This window comes from Sylvia atricapilla, chromosome 27, assembly GCF_009819655.1.
Source record: "Sylvia atricapilla isolate bSylAtr1 chromosome 27, bSylAtr1.pri, whole genome shotgun sequence".
In the NCBI taxonomy this organism is placed as follows: domain Eukaryota; kingdom Metazoa; phylum Chordata; class Aves; order Passeriformes; family Sylviidae; genus Sylvia; species Sylvia atricapilla.
This window is the reverse complement of record NC_089166.1, coordinates 3,120,738-3,138,499: the sequence shown is the minus strand read 5'-3', so window position 1 is coordinate 3,138,499 and position 17,762 is coordinate 3,120,738. Positions and strand designations below refer to the sequence as shown.

General features: G+C 52.5%; 3 protein-coding genes across 3 annotated transcripts in view; 1 reads left to right on the top strand and 2 right to left on the bottom strand.

Annotated features, from left to right (window-relative positions):
- The window catches only part of LOC136372342 (feather keratin 1-like), a 32,945-nt gene extending 15,841 nt beyond the window's left edge, over positions 1-17,104 (top strand). The window contains exon 2 of the mRNA XM_066336940.1: positions 16,600-17,104. Within this exon, the coding sequence (XP_066193037.1) occupies positions 16,621-16,926 (306 nt within the window). The 5' untranslated portion in view covers positions 16,600-16,620 and the 3' untranslated portion in view covers positions 16,927-17,104. The remainder of the gene's footprint in view (positions 1-16,599) is intronic.
- Positions 617-10,564, bottom strand: LOC136372135 (gametocyte-specific factor 1-like). Its single transcript, XM_066336605.1, has 7 exons — positions 10,264-10,564; positions 7,482-7,579; positions 5,145-5,271; positions 3,611-3,697; positions 2,862-2,922; positions 1,988-2,068; positions 617-1,199 (listed from the first exon to the last, which is right to left on the bottom strand). Exons 1-7 carry the CDS (start codon positions 10,562-10,564, stop codon positions 1,148-1,150), a joined length of 807 nt encoding a protein of 268 aa, XP_066192702.1. The 3' UTR covers positions 617-1,147.
- LOC136372134 (feather keratin Cos1-2-like) lies at positions 13,164-13,460 on the bottom strand. Its single transcript, XM_066336604.1, has one exon. The coding sequence runs from the start codon at positions 13,458-13,460 to the stop codon at positions 13,164-13,166; it is 297 nt and encodes a 98-aa protein (XP_066192701.1).
- Positions 17,105-17,762: the final 658 nt, after the last annotated feature.

The window sequence follows — 17,762 nt, the reverse complement described above, 5'->3', positions numbered from 1 at the left end:
TGTGAGGGTGCAAAAGTTAAGCTCAGGATGCTCTCAAAGCAGTCTGCAAATGACAACACGGTTTAAAACCCAACCTGAACACTTGCTATATCCTGAGGGGATAAACTCAGATTTCAACAAGATAAAAACAAAAAGTGTATGCACAGAAAAAATACTTTTAAGTTTGGCTGCTCCAGATTATTTTAGTCTCGGCCTCTTCACAGACTGGAGAAACTCTCAGCACTTTGTTATCTCCAGGCTGTAACAGGCCCTCAAACACGACTCCTAGAGCCCCAGTTGCAGGGAGTTTGCTGCAGCTCCCAAAAAACCAGCCAAAACTTCTCCTGAATGTCCAGCAGAAGTTCCACATAATCCCTCTAGGCTTCCTGAGAACAGCAAGATGCTTAAGGCATAGGGCAGAAATTCCTGGAAGTTACTGTTGGATGGTTCCTGACTTCCACTGAAATGGGACTATAGCAGTTCCAGCTATACCAGACCTGAATTCTCCCAAATCTGCCATTCCTGCAGGACATTCCCCCTCCCATTCCTGCATCCCTCTGCAGTTAGCACTGAGCACGAGCACCCAAGGGGCTCTTCCATGTGCACAAAGGTTTTTAAGTGGCAAGCAAAGGAACAAGATTCTGGGTGAGTATTTTCAGCCCTGCAAACTGATCTGTTTCCCACTGTCACTTCTCTAATTAGGAACCTAATCAGATCCTACCTCACCTGCTTAAAATAACTTCCTCAGTCCCCACTCCTTAAAACCCTTCTGAAGGGTCTCTTACTGTTTCCCAATCTCTGGAGCACACAGAACAGTCTCAAAGATCTCACAGATCATTCTCTGTTACAAAAAACAGAGACTTGCCAATTAAAATGTTTTTCCTGTTCACATGGAGTTACTATGACCCAGGGATGAACAGGGAAGGTTTCTGACTCTATGTAATTTTGTCAGTCTATTTTTTCAAGAACAATAAGAAAATTCACCAAATTAAGGTGAAGGTAACTTTTGTAACAAGTGGTTGGGGAAAACATTTGGCAACCAAGGACAGTTCCACGTGTTAAAACACTGCAAGAAACACATTATGCAACACAAGCCAAGTGTAGAGTGCTGCCATCAGGTGCATGTCTGTCAGCTGCAGGAGCTCTCCTGTCCAAGTCACGGAGACACTTACTGCTGGGGCAAACCCAAGTTCCAGGGGGAGGAATTAATATTCCGAATTCTGGAAAGGACAAGATACAACTTTTGCATGAGATGGACAAAGATACAACAACTTCCCCCACTCCCCCAAGGGACAGTGGCCTCTGCAGAGGCAGCACTTGGCAACAAGGCTTGTCTACAACTGACATTTCAGTTTGGTTTGCCAGACTCAGCCCAAGACTGTGGCAATTGCACAGTCTGTGGCTGTGCAGGAACGTTGTCTGCAGTGCCCTGAGAGCACCAGGTTTAGCTGCTCCCAGTGGGAATCAGGACAATCATTCCTCAAAGCATCTTTAAGCTGTAGCTTTGCTGCTAAAGACAAATAAAAGTCTTTGATTTCAGCATTAGACACTTCCCCATGGGGAGCTCCTTCTCGCCCTCCCCAGATGGAATGTGATAGCTTCCTTCCCCAGTGGTGCTGGTTTAAGGAGCCCATTTCACCCCAGCTCTCACTTAGCTGGGCCTGAAAGTGAACAGAGCACAAGGCAAAGGAACAATTTGGTTTAAGTCAGGGGCAGGGTGGGGGGTGAAAGGGGATAACAGGGATGCTGTGGAAGGGCCTGTTTAGAGAGATGGCAAAACGTGGCCAGGAAACAGCTCTGCCTAACCTGGACCACAGGAATGGAGCAAGGAAAGAGCAGAGGACGCTTCAAAGGAAGGACACAGAGGATGATCCGAGCAGCAGATTCCCTCAGAAGCTGCTCTCAAGAAGCAGCTGTTCAGTACAACCCCTCCTGTCCATGCAGTGGGAGCCAGAGCTGTCAGGAGCTGTCCCCAGTCTGGACTGGGTGCCAAAGGCACAGTACTCACAGTCCTGCAGACACGGTGTACGGGAGGGTCTCCGGGGGCCGCATCCGTGAGGGCAGGGAGTTGTTCTGGTCACTGACGGCGCTGGAATTAAGTGACTTTGGTTACTTCTGGCAAATGCACTGGCTCACATGTATGCATTTTACTGCAGCAAGGCCCTGGGGGATGCTGCTGTGCCACCATGCTGGTGCTGCTGAGGAGAGCTGGATGTGCTCTCAACACTCAAAGGTCTTTTAGAGTCTGACAGGTGGAACCAGGCAGTGCTGCTGTCAGCCCCTATGGAAGAGCTCACACAGAACTCAGCCTGCTGGGGCAGGATAACTGATGGACTGTAAATGAACTGGTTAAATAAACCTTAAAATACCTCTGGCAGCTCTGGTGGTGCCACACATCCCATAGCCAGCCAGGGCAGCCCCTTCCTGCTCACTGCTGGGCACTGAGCTCTGAGCTCCCCCTGCCCCAAACTCTGACCACACTTTAGAAAGGGCATGAGAGGAGGATTCTGCTGACACAGGGCCCAACTCCCAACATCTGCCAGGCCCCAAGAGGCAGGAGCTCACAAGGGGTCTCTCAAGGACTCAAAGGGACCACAAGTGTGACCACCTCTCTCTCTGTACAATGCCCAGACATCCATCAGTCCCTGAACACAGGCCATGGGCAGAAAGAGCAGCCTGCCACAGACACACAGGAGCAGTATCTGTGCTCCTGAGGGTTTCCTTCTCTGGTCCAGGTCACACTGAACCAGCAGCATCTCTCCTCCCAGCGTTGTACAGCAGCAAAGGCAGCTCCTGTCCAGCCATCAGGGTGAGGCTAGGAGATGGCTGCAATATTTGTTTAAACAAACACTGTTGTAAAGAATCAAACTTGCATTCCCTACCTGTTTAGGGCAGAGTTGATCACACCCCACACAAAAGTAGACTCGGATCCTTCCACCAACTCTGTGAAAGAAAGCAGATGTTGTGGCTCAGAACTAAGAAACCCCAAAAACCACCATCAGATTAGTGGCTTAAATGGCTTCCTACTGCCAGAGGACAGGGATAGATGGGATATTGGGAAGCAATACACCTGGGAGGGTGGGCAGGGCTGGCACAGGGTGCCCAGAGAAGCTGTGACTGTCCCTGGATCCCTGGAAGTGTCCAAGGCCAGGCTGGACAGGGCTTGGAGCAGCCTGGAATAGTGGAAGGTGTCCCTGCTCACGGAATGAGATGAACTTTAAGGTACCACCCAAGCCAAACCATTCAGGGATTCTGTGATTCTATGATCAGGAATACCTCTGTCACATTTTTACATATTCAAGAGGAAGGAAAAGTTGACCTATGAGGTATGCGTCTGCTTCACTGAGGAACATGTTTCCATTGCTATCACTGCACATAAGGTACAAAAGCTCTTATGGGAGGAAGGGATGCTTGGAAATCTCTCCCCATTCTCGTTCTGGCAGGCATTTTGGATTGTTCTCTATACCAAGCCAAGCCTGCTGGGTGGAGAGATCCATATTCACATGAACAAGCATAAGCCAAGTGTCCTACAAGGCAGCCCTGAGTGAACAGCACCTCTGGGCTCACAATGTCCCCAGAGGAGCTGGAGGACATGGCCAGGAAGAAGGCAGCAGACGGGGAAGTTCCTCACCTGTTTCCCAGTCTTCACCACATGGAGGTGCCTGCCATGTGCTCCCATTCTTCTGCTGGTCCTGTGGGGGCTCACGGAACCGGCTCACTTCAGGAACAGAGAAAACACAGTGACCAGCAATCCTCAAATCCACTGAACCCTTCGGCTCAAGCTGTAAAACATCTCTAGGCTTTAGAGGAAGACCCACCAATGCAAACAGGTTGGGACAGCTGAAATCTAGCAACTTCAACCATGCCTTTTTCAATGAAAAAGAGAAGACTCTGCTCCCTGGAACTTAGAGCAGGAATGCTGGAGTGAAGAGGAACCTGCTGACACGGATGTAGGCATCACTGCCTGTGCACTTCTACAGAAGACAGAAAACTGTGTGGCCTGTGGTGTGCAAGAGTTAAAGGGAGATCAGCTCTGTAAGAGGAGCAGCCCATCCCTGTACCCATTAATGCATCTCAGTCCACCTTTGAGAGGCACTTCCTGCACGGTTTTGGGTAAAACCTTTCTATTCAACAAGCCTGCTAACAAAATACATGCAAAGCCTACCCAGAGCATCTGTCCTATCATTGCGGGTTAGGTTTGGTGTTTTTTTACAGATTTTTTGCCCCTAAGTTGATAGGAGACTAACTGCTGGGAACTTGTGGGCGCTTGACCAAACCAAAGAGGTAGCCAAAAGTCGGGAGAGGAATGTGGCACTGGGCTACAGTTCTTTTATCTCTGAGAATTGGAGGGGGAAGATAAGGAGAGTTTTGGGGGCAGGGAAAGGAAGGGGCTGGGGGCAGCTAGGCTGTCTCTTGCTCTTAGCATTTCGGACAGAGGATGGTCAGGCTGTTGCTTGCCGCAGGAGGAGCTCACTGTCACCACCAAGTCCGGTCCTGGGAAATCTACCACCACTCAGGAATTCTGAGCTCACCTTCCCCTGCCCTGCTGGAGCTGGGCTGGCTCTGTCCCACCGTCCCAGTTTCTTCGGCACTTCTTTGAGGCTTTTTGCTACTCTGTACCCCCGCCCTGCCCTGCCGGGAGGTCCCTGCCACTCCAGCTACCCTCAGAAGCAGAGCTTCTGATACATCTCAACCACCAGCCCGGGATTTTCCACCGTTCCAGCTCTCAGAGTCCTGCAGGGGCACTGAGATCAGACTGCCCCGGGCTTTGTGAAGCAAAGCCCCTCGAGGTTCCTGGTTCTTTTTTGTTGTTAATGCTGTAGTTGTTGTTGTTTGTTTGCCTTGTTATACATACTAGTAAAGAACTGTTAATCCTATCCCCGTATCTTTGCCTCAGAGCCCACTTAATTTTCAAAATTATAATAATTTGGGAGGAGGAGGTTTGAATTCTCCATTCCAAGGGAGGCCTGTCCTCCCTAGCAGGCACCTGTCTTTCAAACGAAGACACATATTTTCAAGAAACTGGCCAATAAAGTTAAACAAATGAGATTAAGTTTTCCTAAAGCTGCTGTGTCACACAAAACTACAGGCAACCATTTGCCTCTCAGTTTTGGGTTATTCCACGAGGAGACCTCAGTCCCCAGGGAGCACAGGGGTTCTCTTACCCACATCTTGCTCCATGAAGGCCTTGTCGTTGCACTTCACAATGTGGTCGCTGAGGTCAGCCCGAGGAACCAGGTGACGAGCGTTGAAGGGGCACGTGGCCAATTTCTTTGCAATTTCAGGGTTGCTCTGGTCAAGGGAAAAACAAAATTATGTGTTACATCTCTCAAATTCACTTACCTCTTGTTGATACATAGGAAAAAAAGACTGGGATATTTGTGGTGTTGCTTTAAAAAATACAGTGATAAACAAGAAATTATAATGTATTGATCAGACAATCACTAAATACAAAAGGGGAAATGAAAATGGCTTTTCTTCCAAACACAATTCGCAGACACTGAGTCACCCTGACTGAAGTGGAACAGACTCTCAGCAAGCTCTCTACAGTTCCCTGCAGTGCTGGTGATACAACTGCACAGCTTAAAGCACAACCAAAACCATTTTAAAACCAGCAGGGGAGAGACATCAGGCAAATCTAAACCCTTCAGATGTATTGTAACTAAGTGGGCACACAGGCAGAGAAATTCTGTAAACCTTTTAGAAGAGCCAGGGAGCTGGCAGCATTCCACCTGGGCTTCCATTATGGCAGGCACCAGTTCTCATGGCAGAGCTCTGTTGCCATTACACTGAATTCTCTCCTGCAGGTGATAGAGCATCACTGGGAAAACCCCAGCTCTGCCACTGGACCAGTGCTTGCCTGGCTCTGCTGCTCAGGGATCAAGACTCACACCCAAGGAAGGCAGAAGTGCTGCTCCTGGCAGTTCCTCCTCCAGCACTGCTGATCCCTGGCTTCAGCACAGCCAAGGTGTGGTACAGCCACATGTCCGTAGGTGTCCACTGCTGCAGCGGCTTCCCACTGCGGGAGGGCAGGGGTACACGGGATATTGAGCAGGAATTCCTCTCTGTGAGGATGGGGAGGCCTGGCACCGGCTATCCAGAGCAGCTGTGGCTGCCTCATCCCTGGAAGTGTTCAAGGCCAGGTCAGACAGGGCTTGGAACAACCTGGGATAGTGGAAGGTATCCCTGCCTATGGCAGGGGGGGTTGGAATGGGATGAGCTTTAAGGTCACTTCCAACCCAAACCATCCTGTGATTCCATGGTTCTAACACAGTTCCAGCCAAGAAGATTCAACATGCTCTGCTTGCAGTGTCCATGTTTGGGTCAGTGCTGTGTTCTCCACAGAGCAATGGGAGACTGAGCCAGGTGGAAGCATAAGGGACGCAAAGGAAACTCAACAAACTTGTCCCAAGCAAGAGGGACAACTCCACCCAAACCCTTGCCACTGCAAATAACACCCTGGCATCTTCAGATGGACCACTGACAATCCCCAAGCTCTTATGTTAATCAGCCCTTCTTCTGCTAATTACTTAAGACACTGGCTTTATCTGTTTGATGATCACTATCTCACCTCATCCTCCTAACCAGGAAACTTCCTCAAACTCTCTGGTCATAAGTTAGGCAACATCAGGACAAAACCAACAAGCTTTAAGGTTTACTTGGTCACACTGTTCACCCAGCTCACACGCACACTCCTGCCAAAATGTGCAGGGGTTCATCATGGAACATATCAGCCCTCTCTGAATGTTTGGTATTTGCCACATAGCTCTGCCTCCCACTTTCACTAGCTAAATAATACTTCTAAGGCTCTAGTTTCACCCAAATGAATTTATTGTACTGATGTCAGGACATGCTGTCTACAACTGTAACTCAAGTGGAAGGCACAGCAATGCTGGACCGTTTTAAAAACATATTGGCAAACTTAAAAAGGAGACAATTAGGTTTTCAAAAGTCTCAGAAAAAAACCCCAAAGCTCAGGTTTAAAGAAACCCAACCATGAGGACAACAGAGAAGAGAGGAAGGAGTGTGTCGTATGAAATGATTTGTAATCAAATTCTTAATTAAAGATGGAGAGGGGAATAAATCTGTCCCACACGTGCTGAGCCCAGGATGTGCAGTTTTGCCCATGAAACAGCTGTTGGCAAAACCAGACTGCCCAGCCCTGCAGTGAAAGAATGAACTGCAACATCACAGCACTTGTGCTCTGAGGGGCCCAGAGGGGTGCACGATGCTCCAACAGAGTGCTTTATTCAACTTAAAAGTGGAAAAAATGAATATAGCCTCCCTGTGAGCTGCTGAAAAAGACCAGAGTCTCCCACCTGAAGTAGCCATGAAGGATCTGCCTCCTTCCAACAGAGGCAGACCATGAATGGGTGAATTCCTGCGTGCCTGAAGCTATTACTAAACAAATCCTGAAGTTATATGAAACGAAAGTTAAACAGGGCTACTTGTGAGGGAACACAGGGTGTATTTGCATGCAAGTCACTGCTTGCCCAACTCACCTCCTTACACTTCACCAGGTGATAGGGAAACCTCCGTGCTCTGATCTGATGGTGTTTAACCAAAGGGCACTGGATTAACCTCTCTGGGTCCAACACATCTGATGGAACAGAAAAGGGAAGAGCATCTGCTTAGGGAGACAAGAATCACTCACGGTGCACTGGGGAAAACCCCACACCACCACATCAGGGTTGTGGTCTGAGGAGTTAAACCAGTTGCTCTTAGTTTGAAACCATTCATTAAGGCAGGCACCTGCTTTGGATAACCAAATCAATTAAACTTGAAGTTCTCATAACTGGGACATTAGTTAAAACAGAGGAGAGTCAGCACCACTGAGCATAATAACTCTTTATGTTACCTTATTAGGGAGGCAACCACCCTTACTCCAAGGGAAAGCCAGCAGCACTTTCCAGCTCTCCTGGAGAAGGATCACTGGGATCATGTCACATCACACCCACCAGCACCTTCAGCAGCTGAACCAAATCTTTTTTCCATCAACAGCTTGTTTTGCTGGAGGCCGAATGTGAAGGAACTGAGTTACATTCTGGAGCGTGCCTAACACGGTTCATGAGACTCTGAATGAAGCTTTTAATCATGTAATTATTTAGGAGCTGAGGCATTACTAAAGCAGCAAAAACACTGAGGAACAAACATACTGAACACGAGGCAGTGTGAATCCATGCATACATAATTGTCTATAAAATATATTAAAATATAAATATTAATAAACACGCATATTCTCAGGGAAGAAGAGAGGCAGCCAGAAGGAGACAAAAGGCCCCACTACTGCCAGTAGGTCTGTCTGTGGGGTACACATCAGGGAGCCTGGGCTGCTTCCATCATTTCTGCTCTGCCACTCTTGTTGCCCAGGCTTTCAGCACATTTAGGATTTGATTATGCAGGAGCTAACCCAGCTCTAGGCACTGGCTGCTGCTGCCTCTGCCCTCCTCTCTCACACTCGTGGCTCCATCAGGCCCCAAGCTGGCAGCTGTTACAATGCTGTTCCAGAAGTGCCAACGACCAGAATTCATGCTGAGAGCTACTTGGAAAGAGAAGGGACAGACAAGATCTTCATTTCTATCTGGACTGTGCAGTGCTGCTGCCTCTGAGCACCTCTCACCTCAACAGCCCACTCGGGGCATTAGAGCAGCTGAAAACCCACCCGGCTTTGCAGTGGCCCAGCTGCCCCTGGAAGAGCAATCACAAGTGGCTTTGTCACCGAAAATGTGAAAAATAAAACACTCTAACACTGTAATTTCAGTATTAGAAGGCAGCATCACTCTATTCTGGCCTTGGCTGTGTGGGGGATGCTCCTCCAAGCATCCCGTCCTCCCTTCTGAGGAAGGTTTCTTCTCCTTGAATGCATTCCAGCTAAGGGGTCTGGCCAAGATACGCCCTTTATCAGGCACACAGTCTAGTCTCACGGCCAGCATACTCACTTGTGCACATAAATCACTGATATACATACGTAAATACAGCATTAAGCACTGTCCGCTTAAGGAATTCACAAGACTAAACACTATTTGTTAGAGATTTTTCCAAGGGCTTTTCTCTCTGAACTGGCTCCACACAAGACCAAGTGTGCTGTCAGTGAAGGAAAGGGGACAGAGAGCAGCACCAGAGCCCTGAGCACCGCACGTCCAGCACCAAACACCAGCAGCAAGCACAGAAGCGGCTCGGGCAGCCGAGCCTCTGTAATTTTCACACGTCTGAACCCACCAAAGGCACCACAACAATGCCATGTGCAGTGAGATTCTTGTACCCGTCCCTGTCCACACTGCATGGAAACGGGTCCCCAAACCGCCTGGAGCGGCAGAGCCGGGAGACACGGGTGGAGGCCATGTGCGAGCCAAACCAACCCGCGTTATTATTCAGAAACGTCCTTCAGGCCGGACCTCACCCGCACCAGCCGCACCTGGTGTGGCGACCCGGGCTGGAATCACCGAGAGAGGGCCCGGGGCCCGCCCGGCTCGGGCACTGCGCACGGGGACGGGACTAGAGGGGCCAGGCCCGGCCCGAGAGGGGACACACCCGGCCCGAGGGGGGACAGACCCGGCCCGAGAAGGGGGACAGACCCGGCCCGAGGGGGGACACAGACCCGGCCCGAGGGGGGACACAGACCCGGCCCGAGAAGGGACACACCCGGCCCGAGGGGGGACACAGACCCGGCCCGAGGGGGGACACAGACCCGGCCCGAGGGGGGACAGACCCGGCCCGAGAGGGGGGACAGACCCGGCCCGAGAGGGGGGACAGACCCGGCCCGAGAGGGGGGACAGACCCGGCCCGAGAGGGGGGACACACCCGGCCCGAGAGGGGGGACACACCCGGCCCGAGAGGGGGGACACACCCGGCCCGAGGGGGGGGACACACCCGGCCCGAGGGGGGACACAGACCCGGCCCGAGAAGGGGACACAGACCCGGCCCGAGAGGGGGGACACACCCGGCCCGAGAGGGGGGACACACCCGGCCCGAGGGGAGCGGTACACGCGGCCCGAGGGGGGACACACCCGGCCCGAGAGGGGACACACCCGGCCCGAGAGGGGGGACACACCCGGCCCGAGAGGGGACACACCCGGCCCGAGAAGGGGGACACACCCGGCCCGAGAAGGGGACACACACCCGGCCCGAGAGGGGGACAGACCCGGCCCGAGGGGGGGAACAGACCCGGCCCGAGAAGGGGGACACACCCGGCCCGACGGGAGCGACAGACCCCAGGCAGGTGTGGTCCCGGCCCTGCCCGCAGCCCACCAGCGCTTTCCCCGTCCCTCCCCAGCCAAGCCTCACCCAAGTCCTCCTCGAGCTCCATGCCGGGGCCGGGCCGGGGCCGCTCCGGGACGGCGTGGGGCCGGCTGTGGGTCCGAGTCGGGCCGCTGTGGGGCTGGCCGTGGGGCTGGCTGTGGGGCTGGCCGTGGGGCTGGCTGTGGGGCTGGCTGTGGGGCTGGCCGTGGGGCTGGCCGTGGGGCCGGCTGTGGGGCTGGCCGTGGGGCTGGCCGTGGGGCTGGCCGTGGGGCCGGCCCGGGCCGCCCTGCCCGCCCAGCCGCCTTTGACGGGCACTGCCGCGCCCACGGCGCCATCGAGCGACCATCCGCGACCCTGGAACCGCCCTCGGGTGCTGGGGAATGTTCAGCCGAAATAAACCCATTTAGATAGAATGTGTGGGAATACACAAGACAGAGAGTAAGACAGACTTAATTAGCATGACTGGTTTGATAACCAGGATGCCGTGGCAGGAACAAATAGACCTCTGAGATTACAGAAGATGGGGTTAAACCTGTTTATGGGAAGAGGAGAGATTCAGACAACCCCCTGCTGCGAGAAAGGTGTTGTAGAATGCGTAAGTTGTTTGTATGATCTTTTAACCTAATAACTGTAGTGGGAGTTACTAACCTTCCTGAAATGGTATAAAAGCTTTTGGGAAACCTGAGTAAAATCGAATTCTGATCACCGAATCAATTTCCCCATCTCTCCTCAATCAATAAGAATGTGCCAGGCTTAGACTCATTTATGTTTTGACTGGCACTACTGCAGCCTTAGGCGCTGGTTATGAACTGACCCTGAACAGTGAATCAGAATTGTCGAGGTTGGAAGACGCCTTGTGGATTGGTCTTGAAAGTATATAAAGGTCATACATCAAAGAACATAATTTCTTAAGAAAACTTTACGTTCTCCACGTTTTGCAGCAATAACACACCGATGGTTTGGGTGCTCAGTGATGTTTATGTTGTGTCTGGGGTTGTTTTAGTCCTCGCTGGTGCACCAGAAGCCAGAGCAGGAGATCAGGGAGCTGCAGCTCTGTAAGCTCAGAATGCCTCCCTGCACTGACTTGGCAAAAGAGCTCAGCAAGGTGTTAGAACACCCCAGACCAAAACTTGGACCAAGAGGAGCACACGTGGGGGGGCAGGTGCCCAAGTCACAGGGATATTATTGCCTTGAGCTCACCCACTGTGCACCGCTCTGTTAAATTATTTGACACTCTGTGTGGGAAACCAAGGCTTGGGCCCATCATTCTGCCTCTGCTTCACAGAATCACAGTCAAGGTGGGAAAATCCCTCTAAGATCATCAGGTCTAACTATTCCCCCAGCAGTGCCAAGGCCACCCATGTTCCCAAGTACCACATCTGCATGTTCTGCGAGCAATTGTGGGGATAGTGACCCCAGCACTGCCATGGGCAGCCTGTTCCAATGACTTACCACACTTTCAGTGAAGAATTTTTCCAACCTAAGCCCCTCCTGGCACAACTTCAGGCTGTTTTCACTCACTTTGTCCCTGTTCCCTTGGAGCAGAGCCTGAGCCCTACCTGGCTGCACCCTCGTGTCAGGGAGTTGTGGAGAGTGAGAAGGTTCTCCTGAGCCTCTTCTCCAGGCTGAGTTCCCCCAGCTCCCTCAGCTTCTCCTCATCACACTTGTGCCCCAGTTGTTTCTTGTCCTCCCTGGACAATCCACACTCACAGCCGCCCTCTCCTTGGGGCAATGACCCTCTTTTGGAACTGACTTTAAATGAGGAGTCTCATACACATGTGAGCAAAAGGCACTGATGTTCAATCCTCTGTTTTCCTTTAGGGGAAAAAGATACACTAGAAGGTTTCCTGCTGTTCTAGTTAGGAGTTATAGGAAAAAGTTTTTCTGGCAGTAGCTAGAAATTCATCTAATGTAATTCCAGCAGGTGATTGAAGGTTTACCAGTGCTCTCTGATAACAGCAAGAGCAGAATCATTTTATGGTACAAGAGACAGTATGTTTATAGAATCATAACTGTATATTAGAAAAACAATGTAGGCTTCCCTTGAGTGGAAATACTAACAAAAGACATTTTCAAGCACAGACAAGCTTGCCTCTTCCTGTCCTATCTGGAAAAATATGTAAAAAACTGTTTCCAGAAGCTGAAGATGGACTAAACCTGTCAAAGGATTGTGTCTCCCTGCACACATGATCTGTAATGGGGCTTTAGTCATTTGCAAAGGCTGAAAAGGACTTAGTATACACTGTTCCATCCTTCCTAATGGGTATAAGGAAGGTTCTTCATATGCCCCATGCCCCCCAAAACTTCCCTGAGAAACATTCTTCCTCCTGACTGTGTGTGTCTGGAGTAACCACAGTGGCAGAGACCCTGCACAGAGAGTTAGCAGCCATTATGTGAACAATCATTGTACAAACATCCCTGAAATACCCACCCAGAACCACCCCTGGTCAACACTGCTCTGTCTGGGCATCTTGGGATCATCCCTATAAGGGAAAGGATGGCACAGAGGCATGGGCTGGGATGCAACAGAAATTTAATGTGTCACAAGAGATAAACAGGTCAATCCAAAAGAGGAATCCAGTGCAGGAAGGAGCAGGGGCAGATGAGAGTTTGTGTGCCATGGTTGTGGCAGAGATCCCAGCAGATGTTATCTCTCTGATCCAGAGAGGGAGCATGACCAGCAAGTCCTCCCCAGGATGGCTGTGTGGGGCTCACAGCCCCTGGGAGCACAAGGGAACAAGGACACAGGAGGGAAAGGAGGGAGTGGCAGAGGACAGAGGCAGGGATGGGCTGTGCTTGCCAGGAGCCCAGGCTGGCCCCGTCCCTCTGCAGGGGCTGCTGGGGCTGCTCAGCCCCTCAGGAAGCACCAAGGCCATGCTGCGTCCCCAGGGCGGTTCCATCCTGTGAGTCCCTGGGTTCCTTCCCCAGGGCCATGGCCAGCAGCTTTAGCAGGGGAGGCCACAGAGGCCACTGCCCAAGCCCGAGAGGCCAAAGCCCCCAGAGCTGATGGGCACTCCCTGAGAGCTGAGGATGCTGCCAACAGCAGCAGAGGTGGAGGATCCCACGGCGGTGTTCTGTGGGAAGGAGCTGAGGATGGGGCCGGGCAGGGTCACCACCACGGGCGAGGGCTGGATGGCCACGGTGGAGTCCTGGCACTGCCTGACACAGGGCTCATTGCAGCTGTTGGCCAGCGGGGTGGGGCCGCAGGGCTGGCAGGGCCGGCACGGGCTGTAGCAGGACATGGCTGGGGGCTGCACAGGCACCTGGCAGAGAGAAAAAGGGGAAGCAGAGGACAAGGAGTGGGTGAGGATCAGCCTGTCACTCTGCCATATGGATGACCATGTTTCTCTCAGTGCAAAAGACTCCCCAAATCATGACAAAGTCCATAGAGATCCCCACCCAGCCCACAGCTCAAGAGACCCAGTGCCTGTCTCTGCCACACCTTCTGCCTCTTTCCCTCACCCATGGCAAGGAGCCCCAGTGCCCAGCTGGAGACAAGTAATGTGCTTAGAAATGCATTTGAAGGAGGACAAGGAGGAGGAGAAATGCTCCAAACTCACCTTATTCCCAAGGAGCAGAAGATGGGAAGAGTGGATGAGAGAGTGAGGAGAAGGAGCTGCTTTTATACTGCCCCTGCACTGCCCCAGGCCCACAGTAACTGCACAGGGCAACAATTTCCCTACAGACTCATGTCCAAAGCAAAATGTGCTCCCTAATGCCACAGGGTGTGTTTTGGTTTCCATCAAAGCTGTCATTTAATTTCCTCCTTTCTGACATCCCCAGTAGGTCATGGAGATCCCTTTCATGTTCAAGGATGAGAAGCCAAATGATTTTTCTTGTAGGAACACATGAGTAATGGTTGGAGTCAATAATCTTGGAGGTCTTTGCCAATCCTTGTGATTCTGGGATTCAATAATTCCCTGATCATTGGCAGTGATGAAGTCTCAAACAGAGCCCTGTGCCACTGAGTTCCTCCTCAGTATGTGGAGGAGGTGTTGGGTGTCTGGACCGTTCCTTGTTCCTCCCTCTCTCCTCACCCACCATGCCCTTTGGCTGCACAGTGTGGAGCCTGACCTGGATGACACACCAGCACAGGCCACTTCTCCAGCACATGCTGTCAGTGCTGAGGACACATGTGACATGTGAGGGAGCTGCCAAGCATCCCTTTTTCCCAGGGCCAGGATGGAGCTACGCTTGCTGGAGGGGGATTCAGCTGTGCCTTGGACAGGCCTGCAGACATCACACCCTCCTGGCTTGGCCTCACACCAAAAGGCTGACACACGGCCAAGCCAAAATTGGAGCGTGACTTGCCACTGGCATGAAGAGTCTCTCCCTGGAAATTTGCCTACTGAAGGCATTCCCTTGTCCTACTGGGTCATGTCCCAGCTGCCTCCGTGTCTGCAGGGCAGGGAAGTGCAGCAGTCCGTGGTGTGTTCTCAGAGCAGGTTTTGTCCCAGGGCTTTTCTGAGCATCCCCAGGCCTGTGGCATTGCAGTTTCCCCAAATCACTGTCATGCTGGGAGAATGGAGGAGATTTCCCTCCCTCTCCGGTGGTGCTGGGTTTGTTCTCTAGGCTGAGGAGGCATTTGCAGCATTGGAAATTGGAAAGGCATCAGTCCCGATGCCCTGCAGAAGCCATAGAGCTTTGAAGGCCAGGATGTGACCAAGCAATGGGGCCGGGTTTTCTGAAAGCCCTTTTACAGCTCCTCAGCCTCCACGAGAGCTCCCCTCCACAGCCAGGTGTCTTTGACCAGGAAGAGGAGTCCTTGTGTGCATTCTGTCCCTCCATCAGCATCTCATCCTGTTGTCCTGTGGTTTGCCTTGACTTTTTGTGGTTTTGTGAATCACAAGGTGCCCCTTAGTTGCTGCCAGCTTTTCTGATCTCTGGCTCTTCATAGGTGCCCGTGAAGGCACATCTGATGTTCCAGAAGCCTGAGTGGGTGGAAGAGTCGGCGTGTTTGAAGTCCAGAGTCTGTACATTTCTATTCGTATCCTCCCTAACCATCTCCTTGTGTCCCCATCTGCATTCCCTGACTGCCAGCACCTCCCAAGTGGTGTTTGGAGGTGTTTTCACTGACACCAAGGCTTGTGTGCCCATCAGCAGGTTGCATACACTCATGTCAGTGCAGTCTGTTTAAATGTTCCCACAGCTGATCCTCCTCCTCCTCTGCTCTGGGCAGGTTTTTCCTACCCCCTGTTTCTGAGGAATATCAGAAACCTTATCCTGTGATAGGAAATGTTGCCACTGGACACCAAAGCCAGAAGCCTTGGAGAACGTTCCCCTGTCCTGTAGCCCCTGACCCCAGGCAGCCTTGGCTCAACCTTCCCTTTTGCTGTTCCCTTTTGCCCTGTGTGGAAGATTTTGTTTGCCACCACAAGCTTTGCTGATTCAGCCCCAGGTGGGCTTTGGCTTTCCAGTCCCAGCCCTGGAATACTCAGCCTGGGAAACGTTCTGCATCAGCACAGGGCATGAAGAGGAAGGGAGAGGAAAGCATTTCCCTGGAGAAGCAGTGTCCAGTGGGCATTGGAGTGAGGTGAGAGGGGGGAGAGCAGCAGGTAGGACGTGGTGGGAGGAGAGGAGCCTTTGGCTGCTCTGCTGCTCTGTGCAGGGCAGGGCAGAGCTGGGGCTGTCCCTGCAGAGGCAGCTGCCAAGAATGGCAAGGCACTGCCCCGAGCCAACATCCCCTGCCTGCACGGGACCCTCCGGCATGGGGGGCACATCCTGTGCCTGCAGGGACACGCTCTGAGCCCAGCTGTGCTCAGGCCTCGCAGGGCACACGTGGAAGGAGCTGCAGCACAGAGCAAGCAGGTCAGAAATGAGGAAATGAAATGGCAGCGTTGATGGAAATCAAACCACAACGTGTGGCGTTAGGGCGGATATTTTGCTTTGGAGGTGAATGGGTTGGAAAATTACTGCCTTTGTGCACTGCCTGTGGGCCTGGGGCAGTGCAGGAGCAGTATAAAAGGGGGACCTTCTCTTTGCCCTCTCATTCACTCTTCTCACCTCCATCTCCTTGGCATCAAGGTGAGTCTGAAGCCCTTTCTCTTCTTCTGCCTTTGGGCTTTCTAATCACATTCTCTGCTTTAATCCCATTGGGTTGTTGAGAACAGCTTGTTCTGGGAGAGGGAAGGGACAGAAGGTGTGTATGGAGAAAGGCTGGGTTTGTCTGAGATGTTTCCTAAGCTGAGGCCAAGGTGTGGGATTCCCTGGCCTTGGTCACTATTCAGGAGATTCTTGGGGAACTCAGCAACCAGTGAGGATGCTGGGCCTCTCTAAGCAAAGAGGCTGGGCTTCTCTTTGCTTTTGTCTGTCATGGGGTGCCAACAGACGGCTCTGACACAGCCCTTTCTCAGCTCTGCTTCCCCTCTCCCTGTCTCCCAGGTGCCTGTGCAGCCCCAAGCCATGTCCTGCTACAGCCCGTGCCGGCCCTGCCAGCCCTGCGGCCCCACCCCGCTGGCCAACAGCTGCAATGAGCCCTGTGTCAGGCAGTGCCAGGACTCCACCGTGGCCATCCAGCCCTCGCCCGTGGTGGTGACCCTGCCCGGCCCCATCCTCAGCTCCTTCCCACAGAACACCGTGGTGGGATCCTCCACCTCTGCTGCTGTTGGCAGCATCCTCAGCTCTCAGGGAGTGCCCATCAGCTCTGGGGGCTTTGGCCTCTCGGGCTTGGGCAGTGGCCTCTGTGGCAGGAGATGCTTCCCCTGCTAAAGCTGCTGGCCATGGCCCTGGGGAAGGAACCCAGGGACTCACAGGATGGAACCGCCCTGGGGACACAGCATGGCCTTGGTGCTTCCTGAGGGGCTGAGCAGCCCCAGCAGCCCTTGCAGAGGGACGGGGCCAGCCTGGGCTCCTGGCAAGCACAGCCCATCCCTGCCTCTGTCCTCTGCCACTCCCTCCTTTCCCTCCTGTGTCCTTGTTCCCTTGTGCTCCCAGGGGCTGTGAGCCCCACACAGCCATCCTGGGGACCTGCTTGGAATACACACCTTGGAGAACCAGCAACTGGTGTTTGCCCCTGGTGCTCTCTGCATTGGCATCTCTGCTTGGATTGACCTAATTTTCCTGGTTTGACTCATTAAAGTTCTTTTGCATTGCAGCCCATGTTGTCATCTCCTTTATTCCCCTACAGATCCTCTCCCAACATGCCCAGAAAGAGAGATGATGCCCAGGGCTGTTTGTGGGGGGGGGGGGGGTTATGCACCGGGATTGTTGGGAATGGTTGTTCACAGGGTGTTAACACAGGCTCAATTTAAATTTTCTGAGTCATGCAATAGGTAACTCTGTTTTCTAATTTTCTCCACTGACCTGTGGTTGGGCAGCATGGCCTAATGATCTTCAGTGATGAGAAAGATGATTTTTGGTCTCTCCTAAAGCATTCCCTTCTCTACACTCAGCAATGGGCCTTCCCTACACTTCCTGAGCCTTCAGCTTCTTCTCTCCAGCCAAGTGCTCTGATCTCCTCACCATCCTGTTCACCCTACACCAAACTCACTCCCCTTGGTCCAGGTTGTTCTTGCATTACAGCCCGTGCCCAACACGGGGATGGC